This window comes from Bubalus bubalis, chromosome 24, assembly GCF_019923935.1.
Source record: "Bubalus bubalis isolate 160015118507 breed Murrah chromosome 24, NDDB_SH_1, whole genome shotgun sequence".
Classification (NCBI taxonomy): Eukaryota; Metazoa; Chordata; class Mammalia; order Artiodactyla; family Bovidae; genus Bubalus; species Bubalus bubalis.
Genome location: NC_059180.1, coordinates 8,488,427 through 8,515,759, shown reverse-complemented (window position 1 = coordinate 8,515,759; position 27,333 = coordinate 8,488,427). Strand labels below are relative to the sequence as shown.

The window sequence follows — 27,333 nt, the reverse complement described above, 5'->3', positions numbered from 1 at the left end:
GAAAGAGAGAAGCCTGTGTTTCACAGACAGTTGATGAACCACTGGGGCCAGGATCAACGGCACAGAGAGGGGCAAGGGGTGGGCACTCCCCCACCCCCAGCTCCTGCCCTGAAGACCCTGGGGAGGAGGTGAGGTGGGCAAAGATACAGAAGGAGGGGTGAGGGGAAAGGGGCGCCTTATTTCATGCCCAGTGATGTTTATTGGCTCTGTGGAGGAAGAGGCCAGGTGACTGGGCCTGGAGAGTGGAGAAGGGGGTGCATGGAAGGGAAGAGGGGGCCTGAGAATCAAGGGCAAGGTTAGGATGGGCCCCTCACGGAATCCAAAAAGGAACCAGTGACGCAGGAAAGGGCTGCTGAGTAATTCTGAGGTTGGAATTGCACCTCGGTGATTTTCACAGCCACTCCACGGAGCCTGAGTAAGGCTCTTTGTGTGCTGGGGACACTGTGCTATTGATGGCGGGCAGCTATCGGCTGTGGCCAGGCAGGGGTCAGCCCACCTGGGAGTCTGCCTTATACTCCAAGCGTGGCCCAGCAGGGTGGGGCAAGTGGGCCTGGCCGGGGTTCAGGAGAAGCTGAGGGGCGGGCGTGCCTGCCCTAGCAGAGGGGCACAGGGTCGAGGGTGCCCTGGGGGTGACCCTTGGGCTGGGGAGTCACTCCATCTCTGGGGTGGGGACGACTGAACCGGGTCAGGCCAGGAGAAGAGGGGCTGACGGTGTCATGGCCTTTAGTTCTCCCTGTCAACCGCACATTTTCCAACAACTATTCACAACCGAGTGGGAAACCCTCACCACATTTCCAGCCAACTAGCTGCTGTCTGCTGTCGGTGCCTAGGGCTTTTCTGACACTGAAGATGCCATCGTTATTTGGCTTTCGCAGCCACCTGGGAGGAACGCAGCCCTGCTGTGAAGGCGTCTGTGCGCCCTCGGCCCTTCTCTGGGTGGGTAATCATCTCTAAATCTGCAGCCTGCACATCTGCCAGGAGTTCCAGGGTCCCGCGCCCCTCACCTGTGCTTGCCCTGCCCTCTTTAGCAGTCACCGTCCTCCATGGCTCATGCGAGTCCAGTCTTTTGTCTGACCTGGGTTTATTTTTTCCCATCAAGGGTCCTTGAACCAGACTCCTCAATACAGCCAGCCCAGGCAGACCTATCCCGCATTAACTTCCTGGCTTGTCCATAAGGATTTCATGAGGTATATGAACATAGGTCCTAAGTGAGCTCCATTTATTCCTTTGACAAAGCGAGGATTTTATTTCTCTGTGCTGGGGAATGGAGGACCACAGTCAGGTGACCTCCCGTCCCTGCCCTAGAAGCTCAGAACCTTGGGGAAGTCAGGTCAGACCATCTGGTTACTGTGGGGTGTTGGGAACCAAGGGTTTGGTTATCTTGGAGGCAGCTATGTCCATCAAGGTGGTCAGGGAAGGCTGCCTGGAGGAGGTAGCCTTTTTTTCTCTTTTGCTCCAGGTCTATGCATATATTTGTAACTATCTTGTGGTTCTTGTATTAAAAAACTGAATGATTTTTTAAAATATGAGAAGTATTTTAATACCAAGACAAGAGGAAGGTTTGTGATTTTTATTTACCAGACGAGGGGCAGAGAAGTTTACGCTTATGCTGAATGGCCCATCTCCCATGATTGTTGGGCTGACCTCGGTTTGCTGGGGGCACACACCCTGCCTCTTTGTGAGCCTTGGCGGCTTCCACTCAGGATGCTGTCTTAAGCTTTGGAAAAGGAGTCGAAATGCAGTCCGATCTGACAGCACCACACGGGGCCACAAGGTGTGGGTCACTGTGAGAACCACAGGTGGCTCCGCCTGGCAGGAAGGCAGGGTGCCTGGCAGGGAGTGGCTGGAGGCAGGCCAGGCCTCCTGTGCTAAATTAGGGAGTTTGAACTTTATCTCAAAGGCTACTGGGAGCTACTGAAGCATTTAAGCTGGAGCAGGACAGGGCAAGCAGGTGGAGGAGGTCTGGAGACTAGGACTGGAGGCCGGGGGAAGGGTGTCCAGAGAGCAAGGTGAGAAGCCGTGACCTCTGACCCAGGCAGGGCAGAGACACGGAGCACGAGGGGCTGATACAAGGGACGCTCAGGAGGCACACCCCTCAGCCAGGGCATAAGGCTGAGCAGGAGGAGGGTGGGCAGCAGCCCCGAGGGGCTGGCTCAGGCTTGGGGTAGAGGGAGCAGCCCGAGGGACACGACTTTCACATCCTTGTGCCAAGGCTCTCGGGAGTCACGCGGGAGTCCCTCCAGCACAAGCGGGAGTGGGAGTCAGGCAAGCCTCCTCCAGGTGACGATGGCTCTGGTGCATCTCCACCCACTTATCCGTCCCACGGCTCTCCTCCAGAGGCTCTCAGAAACCAGCTCAGGTCCTGCACTGGGAACTTGGATTCCGGGTGCACGGGCTTCCCGTGAGCACCCGTCACGGTCACTGCACAGACACCGTGTCACCAAGCAGGAGTAAGTGCGGGGCTCTTTCTGGGGTCTGTGACCTTTGTCTGGAATCCACCTTTTCCAAATTGGCCATCTGTCTGGAACCTGTCTCCTGGTACTGTTCTTGTTTCCTGACATTTCTCAAAGAGCAGCGTTAAGCTCCCCCATTCCCACCCAAGTCAATTCCCCTTTTGGTTGGTGAATTTTCTGGGTCCGACTGTTCTCCCTAGAAGGATGTTCCTCTTCTGAGCATCAGTGAGGGTGAGCTGCGGAGAGGGGGCTGGTAAAGGGGGCTGAAGGGGGAAGCGGAGATGTGACTCTGGTCCTTCCCCATAGGCAGCTGCACTTTTAGTCTGAAGGATTGTGAAGAAAACCACATTTGTAAGAAAGAAAAAACATTTTTGGCTTAGTACACTATATCATATCGCATTATTATCTATCTGCTGGCATTTCTCTTTCTAAAATGTTTGCCTCCTAGGCCACAAACAGAAGTGTATGGGTGCACACACACACACACACACATACAGGCATTTCTGCTTAACTGATGCTCTGGATTAAGTATGACTACTCATCGTTATTAGGTCATTCATCGTGACCGGGTTGACCAAAGTGATTAGAGAGGTCAAGGCAAGCTTAACGAGGTCAGGAGAGAAGCAGCCAAGAGCCCAGCCTGCCTCCTGAGATCCAGGGAGAACAGGCGTCTTTGGGGTGCTGGTCACCTGGGGAGGGGCCTGCCGGGCTCCTCAAGGCCTACAGGAGGGTCTGATTTCCCAGACAACACACACACACTCTGCTGGACCCATGCCATCTGTCTGCCCACATGACATAAATGCAAAGACGTCTTTTCTCAGACAGGCATGTGGGTCCCCTCCGGGCTGTGGCCCCTGCTGTGCTCCCGGCTGGCTGGAGCGGGTCCCTTAGGCTCCCTTGTCACAACTCACCGGTCTGAAGAGCCTCTCCCTCTAGGCTGAGAACTTACCACACTCGACACCTTTTCCTCTTGGAGGGCAGGGGCCCTGGAGCTGAGCCAACGCCCAGCACAGACCAGTCTCTCTGAACAGCTAGGCTGGGTGAAGCAGCTCAGGCAAGAGAGAGAGCCAGAGAGCCGTCCCAAAGGTCACCACCCCACCCAGGCTGGGGCACCTGCAGCAGCCCAGGCAGGCGGGCCGTGGTTTCTGCGGGCCGCAGGGCTCGCCGGGAAGCATAGAGCGGGTTATGTCGCCACCTATCGCCCAGTTTGCTCAGCAAAAGTCAGCCAGGGCTCCGGGCCTTGTCTCTAGCGAAAAGCCCTCAGACCCTGTTCAGAAGACAGCAACCAGCCTGTGGGCGTGGGGAGCAGGGAGAGGTCTCTGAGCATGTCGCGTGTGGGGCCGCCCTCTCAGTTAGGAGCACTCCAGCTCGGCCCTTACCGCGTGACCCAGGCCCAGACCTTCCTCCCTGGGCTCGGGCCATGGCTCTGAACGCGACAGTAAGTTGTCAGTGATGGTCGGGTGGGGCGAGCAAGGCTCACAGAGGAGGACTGAGCACCGGGGCCAGGTGGGGACAGCCAAACCCTTTGGGATCCAGAGGCCTGTCCAAACCAGCCCCGCTGTCCCATGACGGGGAGAGGCGGCCCTGACTCGGAAGAGCCCTGGGGCAGTGTCAAAGTCCCTCAAGGCCAGTTTGTTCCTTCCTGGTCAGGGCAGGGCCACTGCTCACCTCCCAGACTTGTACCAAGAAGCGGCGGCAATGCTGTGAGGCCCAGGCGGCCCCTCAGGTGGCAGCTGTCAGCACCCAGCACCACACTGGCCAAGACACCATGGGGAGGCTGGCTTTGTAACACCACACACACACACATTTCTGCAAGACTCACAGTCCACAACAGTGCAGGAGGACTGGCTGGCTCCCAGGTTTCCAATTAACTCTCTTGAAACAGCTCCCCATGGAAGGGAGAAGATTTCAAGGGAACCCCAATGCAAATGCACAAGCATTTACCCTTAGGTCAAAATGAACTGCTGTGGCTCCAGAAAATAAACCCAACTCGCACTCTCGCTGATCCAACTGGTCTCAGTGAATAGCTGTCCCTCTACCCTACCTACTGACTTCGTAAGTTTAGTTGAACTCAACACAATTTACACTGGATCTTGCAAAGACAAGGAAGTGTTTTATTTACTTACAACCAAAAAAAATCTGTAACATAATTCTCCCTTTTCAAAACTGAGAGCCCTACAAAATACACAAAGCAATCCCTATTTGTATTCACCCAGGGACAAGAGCAGCAGGAAGGGGGCTGGGACTGGAGAAAAGCCAAGGACTAATTCTATTTGAAAAAACAAGCAATTGCCTTAAAAAATAGCATTCTCCTACTTGTCAGTAGCTACCCTTTCACCTCCTTTGCATGAAAACGTGAAACAGAAAGCAGCAGCTGTGAAAACACTTCAGCAGCGTCAGTCACAGACGGGGCGTGGCCTTGGACTGCAGAAACTCAGCCCCTCTTCCAAGCAGGTCGTGCACACAGTCTGCCCTGAGGAGATCCTTCAGGAAAGCGCTCTGCCCACCTCCCGTAACGATGGAGAACTCCTGGCAGCCTCGCTTCTCTCACTTGTCATTAGCTGCGAAATCTAGGAATCAAACACAGCAGTTAGAAACAGAGTGGGACTCAGCTGTCCCAGAGGGCGCCAGAGCCAGTCCCGGGTCTGAGTCCAGGTGGGAACCAGGGACAGACAGATGCCCCTGAGGGGGCAAGGGCCCTAAGGGGTGGGTGGTCCTGGGAAATGGTGACCTGTCAATAAGGTGGCTTTGAAACTTCAAGAACACCATCTCAGAAAAGCAGAACAGAAGGGCCCCTGAGACCATCCAGTTCAATTTTACTGTTCAGATGAAGCCCCCAAACAGATGACTAACTCCTGAGTGTGGGCAATCTCCTCATTGGTTCATCTCGACTGTTCCACAAGGACTACACATCCTCAGCAACTCGAGGATGTCAAAAGCACTCTCAAAGGGCCAAACGTACAAGCGGCTGCTTTCAGGGGGACACGTGAAACCCCTGGGACACACACTGGGCAGCACTGACCACTAGGGATGTAACCAGACAAGACGCCTGGACAGGCCTCACCCAGACAGCTCCACAGGACAGCTGGCTTCACCACGAGGCCAGTAACACGGGCGCTGGCAGCAGGGACACAGTGTGGTAGTGTATCCAGGGCCAGGAGATCCAAGTGGACTCCCGGTCCCACTATTTCCGGCTCTGTGATCCTGGGCCAGCTGTACCTCCTGCTTCCTCACCTGTCAAACATTCCTATAGGATATACTTCACTGAGCTGTCGCAAGACCAGTATGACCTCGACTGAAGGTGGGAACACAACGAAAGCTGGTAGGACCACCCCCTGAGGGCTCTGCGGTGATGCCTCTGCATCACTGCCTCCCAGCTGGGCCCAGAGCCGTGGGAAATGCTGGGACACAGGGGTGGGTGCTGGCTGACGCGCCGGCCCAGCCTGGGGCCCTGGTGCGTGTGGGTGTGCAGGGCTGGGGGAGGGGGTCACAGTTAAGAACACATCCTTCATTGCCGTCTTGCTGAACAGCAGCTTCTGAGTAGGGGAGAGACACCTGCTTGAGACAGTCCCCTCAACCCAAGCCCTGGGAAGAAGCAGGTGGGCCAGTGCAGGCCGGAGAGGAGGCCAGTGCTTTCCTAGGATGTCCATCTTGCTGGTCATTTAAATCTACCAGGGAGAGCGCCTGTCTGTGCCTCTAAGAGCTGCGGCACTCTGCTGACTCGGCCTGCTTGGCTGCCCCTGTAGTACATCACAGAAAAACACGGCACCAGTGAAATGCAACGGACAAACCTCCTGTGACGTTCTTCAGTGGGATAAAGAGATAAACCAAAACACGTAACTGCCGTGAAGAAAAATCAGCAGGCTATGGGGACACAGAAGGACGTCAGTTGTTATTTAACATAAAGTAACTGGAAAGACCTCTCCAAGCAGGCGACATTTAAGTAGATTGAGCTCTGAATAGTCAGGAGGGCTTTCGGGCTTGGAGGAATGTCAGTGCAAAGGCCCTACTGCAAAGATTCAACATTGTAAACCACAATAATAGGTCAAAGGTTTAAAAAAAAGCTTATTTATCTTTGTGACAGAAAGGCATTTGATAACAATCATTCCTGACAGAAACTTGAGTATAAAAACATTTCCTTAGCATGACACAAAGAAGACTGTCTTCACTGAAAGCCTGGATCATGCTGAGCAGTATAGCAGCAACTGGTCCACCCACTATGGTCACGAAAGCTGCCGTGCTGATCCGTCACCGCCATCTAACACTATTCTGGAAGTACTCAGCCCACAGAGGGAGATGGGCTCTGAATAAGATGAGAGAAGGTGGGAAACAGAGGACAAAGTTACCATTACTTGAATGTGACGATCATATGCCTAGAGTATCCAGGGAAGCAACCGACATTTTGCTATCAAAAAAAAAAAAAAAACAAAAAAACAAAACAAAACCCCAAACCTGAAAAACTCAGAAAGGTGTTTGGTTACAGAGAAACAGGCAATTTATAGAAAGGATACTTGAACATCTGAAAAGATTCTTGACCATGGACATGTCAATACTAATAACAAGATCTCATTTTGGATGCACCAAACTGGCAAAGATTAAGATATCTAACAATACTAATGATGGCAAAGCTAAATAATGGAATCTCAACAGCACCAAAGGGGATATAAGCTGGTACAGACGCTTGAGAGGTCACTTTAGTGACTCCTGGATCAGTTGAACTTACACGTGTATCACCCAGTGACATAACATTTAAACAAACATCAGAGAAAACTTAGCTGAGGGGTAACCATGTCATCTGTCTGTCTGACTATCAATTACTGTTAGGAAGAGGATGATTCCCTCCTAGGATGGAATGCCGCTGAGTTGTTTTCTTAAAATGAGGCAGCTCTTTGTATGCTAACCTAGAAAACACCCAAACTGCATTATGGTACGAAATGTATACTTCTATTTGTGTGGAAGATTACGCAGACACCCACAATCCTGAATATTCACAGCAATGCTTTGGGAAGGACACTTAAGAAACGTCAGTGGTTACCTCTAGAAAACAGGTTTGGGGACAGGGAGCTTTTATTCTCCACCTTCTGGGTTAAAACCATAAGCACACAGCATTTTTATAATTTAAATTAAAATACTGACAAAAAGTTACAGGGCAGGGGGGTGGTAGAAGAAACAGAAGAGCAGAAGAATGCTGGTGACCACACTGTCATGCTATTCTTTCTAAATCCGAATAGGTTTGAAAATATCCATAATAAAAAGTTTAATAATCATCAATGAAAACAAAAACTCAATCCAGTCTGTGTCCCATGCACTGACTCTAGAAATCAGCCCTGTATTCAATATTCATGCAACACAAACATGTGCGGTCGAGGATGCAGGTGGGCAAGGAGAATGTCCAAGATCAGACACTGGGGTTTGTGAAGTTTAGTCAACAGAATTTTCAATTTGAAACTAATAAAAAAGGACACTTTAGCATGAACGAAAATGCATCAAAATAAAAAAGTTCACGTTTCATTTTGAAAATCCAATACTCATTGCATACTAAGGAGCAAAAGGCAGAGAGAAAGCCATCATGTACCCGGGGGTCAAGCAAAGATCAGCCAGGAGACCTACAAAGACAGAAGTCAGACTCGGGCAGGGAACACAGACAAAGGTCCAGGAGGGCAGACTCCAGCTGAATATATTAATACTAAACAAGCTGCTTCTGAGGAGAGTGAACCCCAGGCCTGGGGAAAAGGCACAGTCACTGTGAAATAGAAACTCCAGCAATGATATGATCGGTGTCCACAGTAGCTGCACAGAATAGTGGGCAGTAACCAGAGAAGAGTGTGAGAAAGTAACGAGAAGACAGGGAAGTGATGTAATCCTGGGACCTGGAGCCGGAGGCTGCGGAGCCTGGGGTGTCTCTGTCTGAAACCCTAGGGTAAAGGGCCAAGGGCCAGGCAGATAAAAGGAGTTCCCACGGCACTGTGGACCAGCCCTGCCCGTCCACAGCCCTGGTCTAGAGCCTGTGAGCCACAGTGAGCGGGCAGACGTGAACAGTGTCTTGAGAAACCTCTAGAACAATGGATCTTCACCTCTTGTGGGTCATACAGCCTTTGAAAAACTGGTAAAAGCTGTAGATCCCTCTTCAAGTCCCAGATAATGCACAAAAAGGTGAAGATTCCTAGACCCTCCCTGAATCCACTTAACTAGTTCTCTAACTCAAAATGCATCACTCAATCAGAATAACCTAGTCTGGGTATCTCGAACATCCAACTGAGAGAGAATTTTCCCAGAAGCCCGAGCCCCCTCACGTACTCCACGATGTGATGTTCGGCCACCCCACCAGTTGGCTGTGCCCTCTGGCCTTGGCAGTCCCCCTTCTGCCCCTGCCCCCGCCGTGCAAAGCCAGCCCTCACTGCCGGGCCGCCTCATCTGCCTGTCCCCACCTTGGCCCGGCCGCTGGTGGCCCGCTCCACACGGCCTCCTCCTGCTGTAGTCCCCTCAGCGTCCCTGGTCCGCACCCCCACCCAACTACTTCTTTCTACTTCTCAGCACTGGTGGGAGGCAGGCATCACGGAGTGCTCCCTTCCTGCTGGGAGCACACATCGAGCTGAGTGGTCCCCCGAAGCCCAGCCTTTCTAGGTGTAAACTGAACCCGAGCGCGCCCAGGCCTCTGCCCTGACCTGGGGGTGGCCCCGCACTCAGCACACTTCCTCCGATGACACCTGTGAGCGCTCACGGCCATCAGCTGCCACAGCACGGGGGGGAAGACAGCAGAATACGTGACAAACGGGTCAGAAGTGCCGGCCAACGGCCACCCTCGTGTCCAAACAAATCCACTGTTATGGTTCTAATCGCCCTGCACCCGCTCCTTCCCTCTTCTCATGAGGATGTCTTGAGAAGGCCATCTACCTTACTGTGCTCCACGGACCAGCTGGTCCATATCCCTGGAAGTTCGTTACAAACAGCAAGTCTGGGGCCCCAGCCAAGCTGCTGAGTCCGAGTCCCTGGGGAGGGCCCCACCAATGGTTTTGAGGAGGCTGGCTTGCTCCCGCCTTGCACTTCCTGCTCTCAGTACGCCCAGGGGGGTAGGCGCGTGGTCCTGCCTGCATTCCCACCACTCCACACTGGCGGATGAATGACTGAGTTATTTCTCAGTCCTTGTCCTTTGCGTTGGTGGGCGTGACACTGCCGGTCACTCCTCTGTGAAATTCACCCCCTAGAGGGTTTCTTTTGTCCTGTTTTTGTTTCTGCCTCTCCTGGTGTCAGAGGCCCCGCTGTGAAGCCGACAGCAGCTGCCGCTTGTCTCTGTGCAGGACACGCAACTACTCAAGGGCTGGTGCGTGGCTCCCTGAAGCCCACCAGAGCCTTCCCAGCTAAAGCTCCCACTCGCCCCCCGGCTCCCAGCCTGTCCTCTTGGTCCCATGTTGTGCTCCCAGGGTCCATCATCTCTCCACATCTCCTCCCGGGTGACTTCACGTTAATTCTTTGCTACTGATACTCGCTTCTTTCACTATGTGCCTGTATCCTTATTTATCGAAGTCAGGTCCTGGATTACACAGGCCTAGAGACACGGCTTATTCAAAATTAGGTAATTATGAATCCAAGAAATTAAAAACAGACTGAGCCAACATCTGACAGGAACGAAGGAGGTACAGAGAGATCTTAAAGATCTGATCGCTACATTATACAGATGGCAAGACTGCGGCCCAGAGGGGTTCAATGACTTGGCTGATGTCACAGAAAACAAGCTAAGTCTGAGAATCCAGATTTCCCATTTTTCAGCCCCCTACGGAAAGGTAAGGGCACTTCAATAATCACTGATTTGAAGATTAGAAAAAGGAACGTAGTTTATCTCCTGAATTTAACTAGTCTTCGTTGATACCTCATTCACTAAGAGCCCAGAAGTACACCTCAGTTGGCAGTGGGGTTCGGGGCCTGTTATGGCTTTCAGGACTCTTGAGAGTTCCTTGGAAAGCAAGAAGATCAAACCAGTCAATCTTAAAGGAAATCAACTGAATACTCTTAGAAAGAACTGATGCTAAAGCTCCAATGCTCTGGCCACCTGATGAGAACAACCGACTCACTGGAAAAGACCCTGATGTTGGGAAAGACTGAAGGCAGAAGAAGAGGGCGATAGAGGATGAGATGGTTGGATGGCATCACTGACTTGATGGACATGAATGAACTTGGGCAAACTCTGGGAGATGGTGAGAGACACGGAAGGCTGCCGTGGGCAGTCCATGGGGTCACAAAGAGTCGGGCGTGACTTGGCAACTGAACAACAGCAACAACAATGGCTGCCAAAAGGGGCTGTGAAGAGGGCGAAGGGGCTGAAGAAACCACCAGCGGAAGCGCTGCCCAGGAAGGGGCCCGTCAAAAGGTGCCAACCCACGTGAAGTATTTATAGTCACACAGCAAAGGGATGACGTCAGCGATCTCCTGAGCTGGAGGAAAAGGCATTTCACAGATTTCCTAAAGATCAAGAGACTATCTAACAGTGTGCCTGGAAAATGGCACAACCCTCATCCAACAAGAGGATGGATGCCCAGTTACTCCCAGGAAAACACACCTCTGTTGGGAGGAGTAAAAGAAGTGGAGATGCAGGGAAAGTCAGTCAGAATTGACAACATACAAAATCACAAAAATACATTGAAGCAAGTTCCTATTTATTCAGGACTCAGATGCGTCTAATTGGAGGCATGAAATACCTTTATAGACTCTACAGTGGATTTGAGTTTCTCCTTAATCCCTTTGGGAAGAACAGGATCAAGCAGATTCTCGTCTGAATCTGGTCACACACTATGAGGGATGATGATCTGCTCCTAGGGTTTCCTGGCAACTGACCAGTACAGGCCGGACACAGGAAGGCTATTTTGGAACAAGGGAATCCCTGACCCCAGAGGACTCCCGAGCCTCGGCACTGAGCTCTGTGGGGCTCACTCTGGCCTACACTCTCTGAACCAGGACTAAAGGAACCCTAGAACCTCAACTACAGGAGCTTATTATTAACCTTTATTTCTACCTGAGCCTCTCAGGAGCTGCTCTGACTTTCCAGAAAACACTTTCAAAAAATCTGTTAGGATATTCTTTCCCTGAGGCTGGCCAAGCAACATGGCTCGATCTTCTTAATTCTGTAGCCCAAAGGCTTCAGCTTCTCTTAAGTATGGAGAGCAGAGAAGAGGGAGGAAATTCCTAAACACCTAAGAAAGGAATAAAAAAAATCCCTGAGCAATCAGTGATAATGCCCCAGCTAGAGAGATAAGCTGGATGTACTCAAAGCCTTGGACAGCATCTGGGGGTTTACATTTCAAATCAAATGAAAATGGTCACAGTTGTTTACACACACACAAAGACCTTCACAGGGAAAGGGTCTGATTTTCTGAGCTTTATTCCTCCCCTTGATCTGTAAAATAGAGATAATTTCTCCCTTAAAATATGCTGGGAAGATTAAATGGGCTTATGGACATTACAAAGCACTGTGGACACAGACTGATGCTCAGACTCCAAGAAAAGCTATCAGCAAGCCCGTCACACCCTGCTCTCCTGCTCACTCATGACAGACCTCTGCTTACTCCCACAGGCCAAGTGCGAGCACAGGGTGGATTCCAGAGACCACACAGAAAGCAGCCAAACACAGAGATGTGCAGATACTCAAAACAACCAGAAGAAAATATGTGACCATACGTAACAGACATTTAGTAAACAGCCATCACATGAAAAGGGTTCTTACAAACCAATGAAGAAAACGCCCAAGAGTGAGCAAAGGACGTCAATAGGAAACATGCACAAAGAATAATGGCCCAATAAATACGCCAAGGTGCTCAGCCTCACTAGAAATTGAGGATATGCAGATTAAAATAATACAGAATTTATAAGCTAGTGTAGGAGTTGGGGAGAAGGCAATGGCACCCCACTCCAGCACTCTTGCCTAGCAAATCCCATGGAGGGAGGAGCCTGGTGGGCCGCAGTCCATGGGTCGCTAAGAGTCGGACACAACTGAGCGACTTCACTTTCACTTTTTACTTTCATGCATTGGAGAAGGGAATGGCAACCCACTCCAGTGTTCTTGCCTGGAGAGTCCCAGGGACAGGGGAGCCTCGTGGGCTGCCGTCTCTGGGGTCGCACAGAGTCGGACACGACTGATGCGACTTAGCAGCAGCAGCAGGAGTTGGAACCCAATGCAAAGCTCCTCCCTGTGGTATTTAAGGATCTCAAAGCATTTTGGTTGGCACCCATCTATTCAGCCTTAAATTAAGAAGGATGAGTTGAGAAGACCTGCCAGGTAAACAGAGCCCCTGGTCAAATTGTCTTACTGTTTCATTCTTAAATGCGAATAAGTAGCCAAGAAACACCAACCATTTGTGGAAAGTCTGCAACATGGAAAAGAGAAAACTGAAAGCAAATGAGCAGACAGACAAGCATTTCAGAGAATTAAAGAAAAATTCAAGAGTGGCCCTTATCTTTTAGAGATACGCAGGGAAATCCTTGTGGATGAAATGACATGATAACTGGGACTCCACACCCTCCAAACCCAGCCAGAGTCCTGCTTCGGGATTTTTTAAACTGGAGCTGCATTGCCTCAGGAAGAGGAGGGCAGTGTGGGTTAGGAATTCCCCTCTGTATAGAAAGCTGTGGGAACGGACGCCTGGGCCTCCTCAGGGCAGGAGAGGAGGCAGAGAGGAAGGACGGACTCCCCAAGGCTCTCCGTCTCTACCCTCCGAGTTCTGAGTGCTCAGCGTCTGCCCAAATCCCGTAGGCTCCCCCAGGGTCCCCTCAGCAAACCTCTTCTGCAGTGAACACTGTTAAGGATGGTTTTCTGCTATCGGCAAGAACATGAATCCTGAGAGCCAATACAGGAGTCAGCCGGGAAGGCAAGGATTCGAGGAGGTGAGGCCAGTGTTTCGGCTATTTCATACCTGATCCAGCCACCCTTTACTGAGTGCCAATCACATGCTAAGCATGGTTCCAGATGCTAGAAAACACAAAGGTGAAAGAGACATGGCCCACTGATCTCAGAAAACTAAGTCTACTATCACCAGAGGCTTAGAGAATGTAATTGAGGGGACTCTTGTTCCACCAGAAGAAACAAACATTTCAGAAGACAAGACAGAGAAAAGTCAGTAGCTTCTGACAGCTTGGAAGACAATGGATTTTAAATGATCCTACTTAGTTAAAACTAGGTTGGTGACATGATCTATCAATAAAAAGCTAGATTTCTGAAGTGACTAACCAGGTACAAGTACAATACAAAAAAGGGGAGCCGAGAAACGATGAATGACACAAAAGTTAAAATGCGTTACAGTCTCAATGGCAGTGGCAATCTGCTGGTGATACAGACTCGAGACTTTGGGACACCCCAGAAGCCATCTCAGAATCGGCAGCTAAAAAATGTCTCCCGGATGCAGAGAGGTGGGAGGTGAGGGCAACAGAGAGGTGGGAGGTGAGGGCAACAGAGAGGAAACCTGTCCTGTTGGGTGTCCAAGGCCTTGTTTCTAGGACAGACCTGGGAAGAACAGGATCTTCATTAAGCAGAAGGACCTGCCAGCTCATGGTCCAAAATGTCACGGTGAAAAGCCACTGGGCCTCCATTTCTGCCGGACACCAATGGTCATCTGGCTCACATCTCAGCTCAGGAGAGCCGCGAATACACCAGCGTCCCCACAAGGCCTGAAGGCCAGGGTCCCAGGGTCGTGGTCAGCAGTGACAGTGATGCTGACGTGTGACACCGACTGCCTGTTTCTGATGGAGCAGAGACAAGAGTGTACAGATCACTCGTGAGAAAACTCTGGACTGAATGGGCCTTTTCACTGCCTTCTTCTCCCAGGCCTCTTTTGTAGAGACACAGAGCAGGAAACAAAGAAGAGATTTATCACCATGAGCCCGTCCGGCAGCTGTTTTCTTGTTGCCTCTTGTTTGACTTCTCTCAAGAGAGGAGAGCTATCTACTCAGGCCAAGCAGGTGTTTAAGGCAGGTGATTTTGTTTCCATTAATTTTCTGAAGTAAGAGTAAACCAGACAAGAGAGTTACGTCATGCAGTCCTGGAGAAACCAGAACCCGGTGTGTAACCCCCGATGGGGTGTGTTTGCTGAAGGACCGGGCGTCCGCCCCCGGCTGCCCCAGCACCGTCCGTCTCTAGTTCTCGGAGTAAGTGGTCACCAACCGTCCCCACCCTCGACATCTGGATCAATCATCATTAACAATGTGTTCAATGGAAGGTGAGGTTGGAGGCTTTCAGGTTTGGGGGAAAAAACAGATAAAGCATCATCTTCATTGCCCAGATAAAGCATCACATTAATAACTATAAGGATAGCCTCACTACTGTGAAGGAGGTGAATAAAAGCCATGAAACATTTCTGCTTTCATGTTTAGGCTTCAGTTCAGTCATTCAGTCTTGTCGGGCTCTTTGCGACCCTATGAATCGCAGCACGCCAGGCCTCCCTGTCCATCACCAACTCCCGGAGTTCACTCAAACGCATGTCCATCGAGTGATGCCATCCAGCCATCTCATCCTCTGTCGTCCCCTTCTCCTCCTGCCCCCAATCCCTCCCAGCATCAGGGTCTTTTCAAATGAGTCAGTTCTTCCCATCAGGTGGCCCAAGTATTGGAGTTTCAGCTTCAATCAGTCCTTCCAATGGATATTCAGGACTGATTTCCTCTAGGATGGACTGGTTGGATGTCTAAGCTTAAGGCTTCTGAAACCTATGAGTCTAGCCCAAGCCCTGGGTGGACCTTCCAAGGCTTCTGTGAGCCTCCGAGAAGGCCCGCAACGTGGGGCTCTGCACCACAGCAGCCCACGGCTCCGGGAGGCAGGGCTGCCCTCCTGCCAGTGGGCGGCATTTGCCACTCGGGGACCGAGGAGAATGGCCCACCTTCTCACTCCGATGGCAGATGGCCCCTGGCTTACGACAATCTGACTCACAACTTCTCTACCATATGATGGTGCAAATTCAATACTCATTCAGCAGTGATGTTTATACATGAAATTCTGAATTCAGATCTTTCCCCGGCTTGGCAGCACGCAGCCCCATGGGCTCTCATGATGCGGGGCAGTGAGCCAGAGCTCCCGTCGGTCCCGTGATCATGAGAGTAAACAACCGATAGCCTGACAGCATTCTGAACCCAGACAACCATTCTGGCTTGCTGTCAGTACAGTGTTCAATAAATTACCAGTCAACACTTTATTATAAAACAGGTTTTCTGTGGATTGATTTGGCCCAATTGTAGCCTAACGTCAGTGTTCTGAGAGTGATTAAGACTGGCGAGGCTGGGGCTTGCTTCCCCGATGGTCCATGGGTAAAGAATCTGCCTGCCAATGCAGGAGACACCAGTTCGATCCCTGGTCCAGGAAGATCCCACATGCCGTGGAGCAAACAAGCATGTGTGCCACAACTATTGAGCCAGTGCTCCAGAGCCCAGGAGCCACAGCTACTGAGCCCACAGGCTGCAACTACCAAAGAGACATGCTCCCGAGAACCCATGCTCCGCAAGGAGAAGCCCACACACCACAACTATAGGGTAGCCCCCACTCCCACAACTAAAGAAGAGTCCATGCAGCAACAAGGACCCAGCCAGCCAGAAATACATAAAATTATCTTTAAAAAACAACTCATTTACGACTGGTGAGGCTAAACCACAATGTTGCAGGAGGATGTATTAAATGCATTTTTGAGTTAACGGTCTTTTCCCCTGACGCTGGTCCATCCTGAAGCTTTCTGCGTCAGCTCACCTTTAGTTTTCTCCTACTGTAGAGCCATTGTCGCCAGGAGCAAACATCCGGTGACACATTTCTCTCTCTCTGTCCATGTAGTCCCTGTAATAGCTGCAGGCAGAAATACCCAGTAGTTAGAGACGCGCAGTATCTATGGGAAGTGACACCTGGCAGCTAGAATTCTCCACTCAGGGCCAGAAACACCGCAACTTCAGCAGGCCTCAAACCCAATCAGGAGGGGGTGGAAACAATGCTGGAGGAGAAGGGGAATGGGGTGCTCCCCAGAGGGCTGTTCAGGAAACCCTTGGACAAAAAGCCCACCATCTGCAAAGACAGCCGTCTCGAAGGCTGGGAGCCACTGTCAGAGAGGCTGTTGGCTGCGTCCATCTGAGCAACACCTCATACTCAGAGATCTCTCATTTATCTTGAGATTTTCCTGCTAAAGAATGGTCAGATTCCAAAATTTTTACACCTTTCTTAACAGGATATTTATAAATACCAGAAAGGAAATTTCTGTAAGTCTTCAAGGCCTGAAATGCAAATAGCTGGATCCAAGCAGGAGGTACACACACCTTGTGCTTTTTTTTTTTTTTATGTCAAGAAAGCTTTAGGGCTGCCTTGATGGTCCAGTGCTTAAGAATCCGCCTTGCAATGCAGGGGACACGGATTCAATCCCTTCATGCCTCAGGGCAACTAAACCCGTGTGCCACAACTCCGGAAGCCTGACACCAGCACCCTGTGCTCTGCAACGCAAGAAGCCACTGCAAAGACCACCGCATGCTGCAACTAGTGAGCAGTCCCCGCTCGCTGCAACTAGAGAACGCCTGCTCACAGCAACAAGACCCAGCACAACCAAAATAAATAAATATTTTTTAAAAAAGAAAGCTTTAACTAGCAATCTGGATTAAACGTTTAACAATGTTAACATAAGTAGAGAAACCTCATCAATAAAGAGAAACAAAAGAACACCTTAAAAAAAAAAGTGGTTATGAGGCGATGGAATTATGTTGAAATTTTCAGTTTTCTACAATGAATATGTAGCTTCCACAATCAGAAAAAGTTACATTACTGAGATACTGGTATCGGTATCACCTGGGTAACAGAGAGTCATTTTAGGGAATGACTCAGATCTCAAAGAGCCATTTCAGATCAAACCAGCATATTTAAGACATCTTCCTGCAGTCAGTTGAGAACAGAGGTTCTCAGCCGGCAGGGAATAATATCTGAAGAATGCTGCCCTTTCTAAAAATCACACTGGCCACCTCTTTAGGGTTCTGCCTGGTGAGGAGGACAGGGAGGTGGGCAACGGTCCAGACGTGTGTGGTCTGGAGGTCTGTCCTACGCCCCCACCCCCTCTCCGGAGCTGCGGGTTTAGAGAGCTGAGCATTTCCTAAAGCCAGCTCTAGGGGGCGCTGCCTCCTAACATGGGCTTGGCAACATCAAACAGTTCTTTACCCAAGTGAACAGGCCAGAGCGGCAGATACATCACACATTTCTTTCTCTGATTGTACTCCTGCAAACAGTGGTCTCACCTGGCCAGTTTCTTCAGCTCGTTATTGATGTCATGATTGAAGGGCTGCTCCCTCTGGGCTCGGACGAGAAAATCCCGGGCCTTCTGGTACTCAGTCATAAGGAGACAAGCCTGCCCAAAGGACATGTTACAAGTACACTTTAGGAAAGAGCACTGCGGCAGTAACACAGTTGACCGCCACTGCGGCCGTTCCTCGAGCATTCCATCCCAGGTCCCTGCCCCCCTGCTCACCTGTCCACAGCGGAAGAGGGCCTTGGCATTCTTTCGGTCAATGATCAGAGCCTGCTCTCCATAGCGCAGGGCCATGGTGGGGCGCTCCAGCTTCAGGTAAGTAAAGGACAGGTTGAGGAAAACAAGCAGCTTGGCGGTCTCCACCAAGTGCTGCTCTTCAGGAGGCGCTGTTCGCCGGTGGAGGAGCAACAAGGCCTGCAGAAAGGAAGAGACAGGTGGTCGAGAGAAGGTGGTCTTATATACAGCAAACCCTAAGAATACACACAATCAGAGCTAAAAAATGAGTTCACAAAGTTTCAAGACACAAGATCAATATATGAGTTAGCTGTATTTCTTTAACAATCCAAAAATGAAATTAAGAAAACTCCATTTATGATAGCACCAAAAAGAATAAAATAAGTGGCAATAAATGTAAAGTGCAACACTTATACAGACTGAAAACTATAAAATGTTGTTGAAAGAAATTAAAGAAGATCTCAGTAAATGGAAAGACAGTTCATGTTCACAGATCAAAACACCTAATTCTGTTAAAACGGCAATAGTGCCCAAATTATTCTACATTTTCAATTCAACCACTGCCAAAATTTCAACTGCCTTTTTTACAAAAATGGTCAAGCTGATCTGAAAATTCATATGGAAATTCATGGGATCCTAACACTTAAAAAAGGCGGGGTGAAGGCAGGGTGGTCAGAGAGAGAACAAAGTTGAAAGACTCACACTCTCTAATTTCAGTGCTTACTACCAAGCCAGTGTGGTACCCATATAGACAGACACATAGCTCAATAGAACAGAACCAACAAGGCAGATGGAGAGTCCAGGAACAAACCTATGTACATCCAGAATCAACTGATTATTAACAAGGTGCCAGCACCACTCAATGGAGAAAGAGTAGCCTTTCAGCAGATACTGCTGTGACAAATGAATGTCAACAAGCAAGAGGATGACGTTGACTCCTACCTCAGACAACATACAATTAATCAAAATAGACCACAGACCCTAAAAGCTTAACTGTAAGAAAGACTCTTAGAGGAAAACATGGGTGTAAATCTTTGTAGTCTTAGATAAATTCTGACACCGAAAGCACAAATACCTAAAGAATAAATTACCGGGACTTAATCAAAATTAAAAGCTTTTGTGCTTCAAGGACACTATCAAAAAAGTGAAAGAACAAAATGACTGAAGGTTGACTGATGTTTAAGAAAAATCATTTTAACAGGCAGTTACCGGTTTTGGTTGACAACATGTAATGGTTTACTGCGGTCATTGTCCATCTTCAGATGATTTATTTTGACTTTTGAATAAAAAGACATCTTTTCCTTTTTAGGAATGTACAAAAGTAAAATAACAATCACAGAACAGGAGAAAATATTTCCAAATCACATTTGATAAGGGTTTAGTATTCAGAATAAAGAACTTTTACAACTCAACAATAAAGACAACCAAATTTAAAATGGGGAAAGGATTTGAATAAACATTTCTCCTAGAAAGATACACAAATAGCTAATAAGTATATGAAAAGACACCCAACATTATTAGTCATCACGGAAATGCAAAAACACAATGACATACTACTTTACACCCACTAGGATGTCTATAATTTAAAAAATGGAAGGTAAGTGTTGGTGAGGATGTGGGGTAACTGGGAGCCTTGTATTGTTGGTGGGAATGTGAAAAGTTGTAGCCACCATGGAAAACAATTTGGCAGTACTTCAAAAAGTTAAACAGATTCACCATATGACCCAGCAATTGCACTCCTAGCTATGTACCCCAAAGAACTGAAAACATCAGTCTACACACAAAAACTGGTGAACAAGTGTTCTTAGAAACATTATTCACAATAGCCAAAAAGTGGAAACAACCCAAATGCCCACCAACTGATGAACATAAACAAGAGGCAGCAAGATCCCCGTGGCTACAGCCGACAGGCTCAGGCTGCCAGGCTCCTCTGTCCACGGAATTCTCCAGGCAAGAAAACTGGAGTGGGAAGCCATTCCCTTCTCCAAGGAAAAGCAATTTCTGACCCAGAGATCAAACCTGGGTCTCCCACATTGCGGGCAGATTCTTTACTGTCTGAGCCACCAAGGAAGCCCCAGTAAGATCCACACAAGAGTATGTTATTCATCTATAAAGAGGAATGAAATACTAATACATGCTACAGTGTGGATGACACTTGAAACATCATGCTAAGTGAAAGGAGTCAGACAGAAAAGGATAAATGTTGTTATTATTCCACTTACATGAGTACCCATAATAGATCAATTCATAGAGCCAGAAAATAGAGTAGAGGTTACCAGAAGCTGGGGGCAGAAGTGGGAGTCACTGTTTACTGATAGAGAACTTCTGTTTGAGATGATGATCAAGTTCTGGAACAGGCAGTGGCGATGGTTGCGCAACATTCTGAATGTGCTTAATGCCACTGGGTTGTATACCTAAAAGTGCTTAAAATGGTAAAATTTATGTTTGGCAAATTTTTATCACAATTTGAAAAATAAGTTTTTAAAAAGGAATAAACTGCTAATACATGCTACAACATAAACTCTGAAAGCATTTTGCTTCCTGAAAGAAGCCAAACACAAAGGATCACGTTTCATAATTCTATTTACACGTAATATCCCAGATAAGCAAATCCATAGAAAGAGTAAAACAGGGATTATCGGGGGTGTAGGAGGGAATGGTAACTGCTAACAGGTTTCTTTTGGGGGTGATGGAGTGTTCCGGAACTCAGTAGTGGTAATGGCTGCACAACCTTGTGAATAAACTAAGAATTACTGAACTGTACACTTAAAAGTGTGAATTTTATGCTACGTGAATTATATCTCAACAATAGTAAACAATTAATGGCTCTGGGAAAACTGGACAGCTACAGGCAAAAGAATCAAACTGGACTACCTACTCAGACCACACACAATTTCAAGATTTAAAACGTAGGCTGTGTGCTATGCTCAATCGTGTCTAACTCTTTGCAACCCCATGAACTGGAGCCCACCAGGCTCCTCTGTCCATGGGGATTCTCCAGGCAAGAATACTGGAGTGGGTTGCCATGCCCTCCTCCACCAGGGGATCTTCCCAACCCAGGAATCAAACCCAGGTCTCTCCCACTGCAGGTGGATTCTTTTCCATCTGAGCCACCAAGGAAACCCTTAAAATGTAAGGCCTGAAACCAAAAAACTTTTAGAAGAAATCACAGACAGTATGCTCTCTGACACCCATGTTAGGAATACTTTTTTGGGTATGTCTCTTCAGGCTGAGGAAACAAAAGCAAAAATAAACAAATGGAACTACATCAAATTAAAAAGCTTCTGCATAGCAGAGGAAACTATCAACAAGAAGAAAAGGCCACCAACGAATGGGAGAAGATATCTGCAAAACAATATATCCAATAAGGCGTTATTATACAAAATATACAAAGAACTCATTCAACTTAACATTAAAAAATAAACAACTGATTGAAAGATAAGCAGAGGATCCAAATAGACATTTTTCCAAAGAAGATATATATACAGCAAGGAAGCACATGAAAAGATGCTCAACACCACCAATCATCAAGGAAATGGAAATCAAACCACAATAAGGTATCACCTCACACCTGTCAGAATGGCTATTATCAAAAAGACAACGAACAGCCAGGAGTTGGCAGGATGTGGAGAAAAGAAAACCTTGGGCACTGCTGGCAAGAATATAAACTGATGCAGCCACTACGGAAAGCGGTATGGTTACTCAAGAAGTAAACACAGAGTTACTATATGATCCAGCATTCCACTCCTGGGTATTTGTCCAAAGAAAACAAAAACACTAATTTGAAAAGATATATACACCCTATGTTGACTGAAGCATTATTTACAGTAGCCAGAGCCGACTCACTGGAAAAGACCCTGATGCTGGGAAAGATTGAGTGCAGGGAAGAGAAGGAGGTGACAGAGGATGAGATGGTTGGACGGCATCACAGACTCAATGGACATGAGTTTGAGCAAATTCTGGGAGTTGATGATGGACAGGGAGGCCTGGCGTGTTGCAGTCCATGGGGTCGCTAACAGTCAGAAACCACTTAGTGACTGAACACCACCACCCAAGTGCCCAACAACAGATGAATATTTAAAGATGTGGTATATATACATAATGGAATATTATTTAGCCATAAGAGAACAAAACCTCACCATCTATGACAACACAAATGGACCTAGAGGGTATTATGCTAAGAGAAAGAGAACATATATTTCCCTCCTCTTCCAACAGAGCCTCCATTTCATTCAAAGCAGCAACGTACTAATTAAACCATACTTTCCAGCTTCCTATCTGCATACAGCTAAGGGCAAATGGACATTCACCACAGGATATCATGAGAAGTCGGGGTAGGAGAAATTCTGGAAAGCTTGTAATATGAATACACACACCAGACTCTTCTTCCCTCCCTTCTTCCTGCCTGGATGATCACATGACACTGCAGGTTAAACTACCATCTTGAGAAGGAAAAAGACAACAAAGACACACTTAAGGGCAGCTGATCAGAGAGACCTCTGGAACGTTCCCTGATGGCTTTGTGTAACAGCTGCTTATGCTGGCCTTGAAGTGCCTCCCTTCTTATGTGAGGAAAATTACATCACTAGTTTATTTGAAAAATTTTTTCAGAATTTTGTGGTTTACAGCTGAATGCAAATCCTGAATGTTTAGGCTCACTATGCAAATGAGACAAAAATCAGAATGCCCCTAAACGGTATCCTGTTTGCCTCTATAGCCTAGAGGGCAGAGTTGGGCACACAGAAAGTACTCATAATATTCGGGACCACGTTACAAAGCAAACAGCGGATTCCTGTCAGCAGAACCTCCACAGGAAGCCAAATCACAATCAGAAGCTTGGCAAGAATGGCGTTAGATTCAGATGAATGTCCACTGGCAAAGAGACAGGAAATGAACATGGCAAATGGGGTAGAGAAGTCAGTTGGTAGAGGACCCAAAACTAGAAAGAGAACTTTAAAAATATTTTATTGAAATACACAGTCAAGTACAAAAGCAAGCGTCCAGCTCGATGAATGATCACAACCTGAACACACTCATGTAAACCACATCCATATTCGAACATCACCAGGTTCCCCTAAACCCTGCATCCCCTCTCCCAGTTTTTAGCCCTCTGGCATGAGGATTTTTAGGTTAAGATTTTTCTTAACAGTTGTAGGGGAGAAGAAGGGACAGAGATAAAGTCTCTCTCTCTTAAAGAAGGAAGTTTCCAGGGTCTAAACTTACACTCTGAAGCAGTCTTACCCGTTTGTATCTCATTTTGGCATCATAGAAACGATTTTGGCGGAAAAGGTAGTTGCCAAACTCTCGTTCAGTAGCTGCCACCTTTAGGACCTTCTGAAGTGGAAATTGACTCTGTTGCTCCTAAGGATCCAAGACAAGGACGTCAGCAAGGAAACTGAAAGCCCCACCGCCACAACGCCAGGGTCACTACGGCTGTTAGGTCTGTTCCTTTAGACTATGACCTCTGCTGCCACAGGTGTGCTGAGCACTGGGCTAGGCGCCTAGGTAGAAGTCATCTCTGAATCCCAACAGAAGCCACAGCAGGTAGATGTCATTACTGCTGTTTTACGGATGAGGGCCAAATGGGAAGTCCACTAGTTTAGACCTACCCAGAGATGCTCCCTAAAGAAACAGTTTCTCATAGAATTAGAAACTGATGGAACTTGCCAAGCACAAAGTTCAGGTCTCGTGACAACCACTCATCCAGCAAGCATTTGACAGCCCTGGTCTGCCCAGAGCTCCGCTCGTCTTTCTGACCATGATGCTCTCCCCGGGTACACATCAGAGGCACCAGTGGAGCCTCTTTTGAAACAGACGTCCTGGCCCCACCCCTGCTGCTGCTGCTGCTGCTAAGTCACTTCAGTCGTGTCCAACTCTGTGTGACCCCATAAACGGCAGCCCACCAGGCTCCCCAGTCCCTGGGATTCTCCAGGCAAGAACACTGGAGTGGGTAGCCATTTCCTTCTCCAATGCACAAAAGTGAAAAGTGAAAGTGAAGTCACTCAGTTGTGTCCGACTCTTAGCGACCCCATGGACTGCAGCCCACCAGGCTCCTCCGTCCATGGGATTTTCCAGGCAAGAGTACTGGAGTGGGGTGCCATTGCCTTCTCTGGCCCCACCCCTAAACATTCTAAATCAGCACACAAGAGGTGGGACCCAGGTTATCTGCAAGAACCTCTGTTTTGTGAAAAGATGAGAAAAAGGTAGTGTCTCTCCCTTACGGTGGTGACGGTTTAGCCAGGGAGACACCATACAGAGATGTGAACCTGGGGTGGACATCTAAGGCCACATGTACAGCCAGGGTGAGACAGCAGGACAAGGAGCTCACGTCACTGCTGATGATTAGAAGCCCCGTCTGTATGGGGTGAGTTATGTGTGAGGCTACAGAGGAAAGGCGGTTTTAAAGTTATATTAAGACAGAGGCCATCCATTCCAGTTTATACCCTGTGTCCTCGTATCCCATAAGTTAGTAGTCCCTTTCCTTCTCAAGGGTCCTGGGTTGGACAACAAATTACGTGGTCAACCTAGTTATGAGCTACCAATGCTTGACTTGCTGAAAACCAAACAGCACTGAGAAGCAAATACTGTCTTTCAGGGAGACCTAGGCAAATGGTGACAAAGGTCAGCTCACCCTGCTGGTCCAGAACCCTGGCCGAGCACAGGTGCCCACACGTCAGGGCCAGCAGCACTCAGGCAGACACACACTAGCAAGTGGTAAGATCCTCCTCCCCCACCTCTCCATACCCGAGCCTCGGTCAGACCCTGGGGCTGATGATCATCAGTGGGTAGGATAATTACCTGAAACACAAACCCATCCCTCTATCAAAGTGCTAACATCTGTGCTCCAGAACTTACGGCTGAGAGGGCACAAAACTTGTCTGACTCAGCAGAGTCCAGGAAGTCGAGCAACTCGATCTCAAACAAGACGGTGGTGTTTGGGGGGATCAGGGGAGGGCAGCCCAGCATTCCGTAAGCATAGGTGGGTTTGAACAGGAACCTGGCCAGCTCCCCTCTCCGCATGCTCAGAAGGCCCAGCTCCATGCCCCACAGTGTGATATCTGGAAGAAGTGACAAAAAACGCGGTGGAAGCTGGCCCACTGCCCCCCACGGCCTCCCCCTTCACATCCACATCTCTCCGAGAGGCATCCCCAAGTCTCCTGCGTTGTCGTCCCAACTCGCCACCACCCCCAGACTCCTCCAGCCTCTGCAATGTCCTGGCCTTGACATCTTTGTTCACGTGGTTCCTTCTTCCTGCAATGTGTTCTCCTGCCCACTCACGCCCAGCTTCTACTCTGAGCTCTTATTCAAATTTCAGGGCTCATTCAAATACCCCATCTGAGGTGAACTATTCCCAGCTGGAACGAACTGTGCCTTCATTAAGCATTCCCACCAAACACTGCTTATACCGCCCCCAAATTTCGCCAGCTTAGTTGTCTGGAGCGTGTCAATCTCTACAACACTGGTCACAGCCTTTCTAACCATATGAGTACATCCTTTCTTTTCGCTCTGCCTTATGGAATAGTCATTCAACAAATGTCTTCATAATAAACCAAGAAATATGTAGCACCCCTGGTTACGTCACAAATGCAAAGATAACCCTGCCAGGTAAGCCATCTCCCAAATACCTAGGTCTCAGAGGAGAGTGTGGAAGACAACACGGCTGGTTTAGCAAAACCCAGCCTCAGAAAAACAGGCTCAAGTGCCCTGGACAGTTTTCCGGTCCTCGGGCACTGCCCTGCATCAGTTCCCCCAAGCAACTTCTTTTTTCCCAGCTCCTTATTTGAACTTGGGCTTCCTGGTGGCTCAATGGCAAAGAATCTGCCTGAAATGCAGGAGACTTGGGTTCAATCCCTGGGTGGGAAAGATCCCCTGGAGAAGGGAATGGCAACCCACTCCAGTACTCTTGCCTGGAGAATTCCGTGGACAGAGGTCCAAGAAGTCGCAGTCTGACAGGGCTGAGTCCCCAACACTTTCATCTGAACTTACCCTCTCCAAGTTTCATGAGCCGAGGCGTTTTCCTAAAGCAATTAGAATCAAAAGGCTTGTCCATGTGCTCCAGATATCCAGAATATTTCACTAGGAAAGGACAAGACACTCATGCCTCCATATCAAATCTCTTTGTCACACAGAAACAATGTTAAGTACCTTAAACTTGACCCCCACCCCTCATCCCATGACTGGAAAAAGTTTTGCCTCAGCGTTTAGATGCCTGCCCTTTGGCGGAGCGGCTCAAGAGCTGGGCTGATGGGCCTCCCAGAGCCCCTGTTCACTGCCGTCTCACACAAAGGGGTAATAGGTTCCCTCGCTTATCCCTTGAAACGCAGCCCTTGGGCACCTCCAGCCTTCCAGAGCAGACGGCACCCGGGCCCGGCCGCCATACATACCGAGCACGGAGGCGTCCGGTGTCACCAGCTCTCCAGCTCCCTCTCGAATGACATCCTTCAGCACGCCTCGGTCCCCCGAAATGTCCAGCATCCTTTGACTTAAGCGCTGGTACGGAGACTTATGGGGGATGAAACACACCACCTCAGAGCCCTGAACGGGCACGCTGACTCTGGCGGCTCCAACCAGCCCTTACTCCCCAGCGCCCAGGCCCTCACCTGGCTGGGGGAGTCGTGTCTTTGCAAGACTCCCGGGTTCCGGGTGCTGCCCCCCATTTCCGCACCACCTGCCCCTACGCCCCGCCGCCCTATGCCCCACAGCGACGCGGTCGCCCTTTTATACCCGATCTTCCGAGTCCAACCGTGACAATCCGTTCAGGGGCCGCGAGGAGACGCTCATCGCTCAGCTTCAACCGCTGTCAACCGCCGCCAACCGCCAGTGGGCGCTAGGGGAGTGCGCCAGACCACGTGTGCGGACGCCTGGCAGGTCACGTGACCGGGCACGTGGCGGGAGTGGGGCGTGGCGGGGCGCGCACAGAGCTGGATCCCGCGCTACTTGAGGCCGCGTGGGGCATGACGGGATACGTGGCGGGGCGCGAGGGGCATGACGCAGCTTGTGGCGAGGGTACAGGGAATGGGATGTGCAAGTGCTGAGGATCAGCCGCCGGGTACGTGATGGCCGAGCTGTGGACACGTGGCCGGCAGGACACGCAGCAGAGGACAAGGCTTCAGACGCGGGGTGGGGGCAGGGCTGCTGGACCGGTCAGGACCACGGATGTGGGTGATTCCAACCCTCCTTCCTTCTCCTTCCGGCTCCAGGGATAGATACGTAAGAGGCAGACAGCACTTTAAAGTCAAACTGCCCAGTTCCTGCAAAAGCAAGGCGATGCTGGGCCTGCCCCTGGCTATCAGCAAGTCTGCTACACCTGTGTGCTTCTGGTACAAAGGGAGAACGGCCCGGGATCCCACCTGCTCCAACCTGTTCCTTACCTCCTCCCACTCTTGCCAAGCTGAGGACTGGGCGCCACT

General features: G+C 49.4%; 1 protein-coding gene across 2 annotated transcripts; it reads right to left on the bottom strand.

Annotated features, from left to right (window-relative positions):
* Nucleotides 1-4,546: 4,546 nt before the first annotated feature.
* FKBP6 (FKBP prolyl isomerase family member 6 (inactive)) lies at nucleotides 4,547-27,074 on the bottom strand. Of its 2 annotated transcripts, none has more exons than XM_006057105.4 (9): nucleotides 26,648-27,074; nucleotides 26,308-26,425; nucleotides 25,910-25,999; nucleotides 24,779-24,981; nucleotides 23,165-23,284; nucleotides 17,909-18,103; nucleotides 17,679-17,788; nucleotides 16,165-16,257; nucleotides 4,547-5,023 (listed from the first exon to the last, which is right to left on the bottom strand). In XM_006057105.4, exons 1-8 carry the CDS (start codon nucleotides 26,702-26,704, stop codon nucleotides 16,167-16,169), a joined length of 984 nt encoding a protein of 327 aa, XP_006057167.4. In that variant the 5' UTR covers nucleotides 26,705-27,074; the 3' UTR covers nucleotides 4,547-5,023; nucleotides 16,165-16,166. The 2 variants fall into 2 exon arrangements, with proteins under 2 accessions (XP_006057167.4, XP_025131351.3); XM_025275566.3 differs by having other exon boundaries at nucleotides 26,524-26,658.
* Nucleotides 27,075-27,333: the final 259 nt, after the last annotated feature.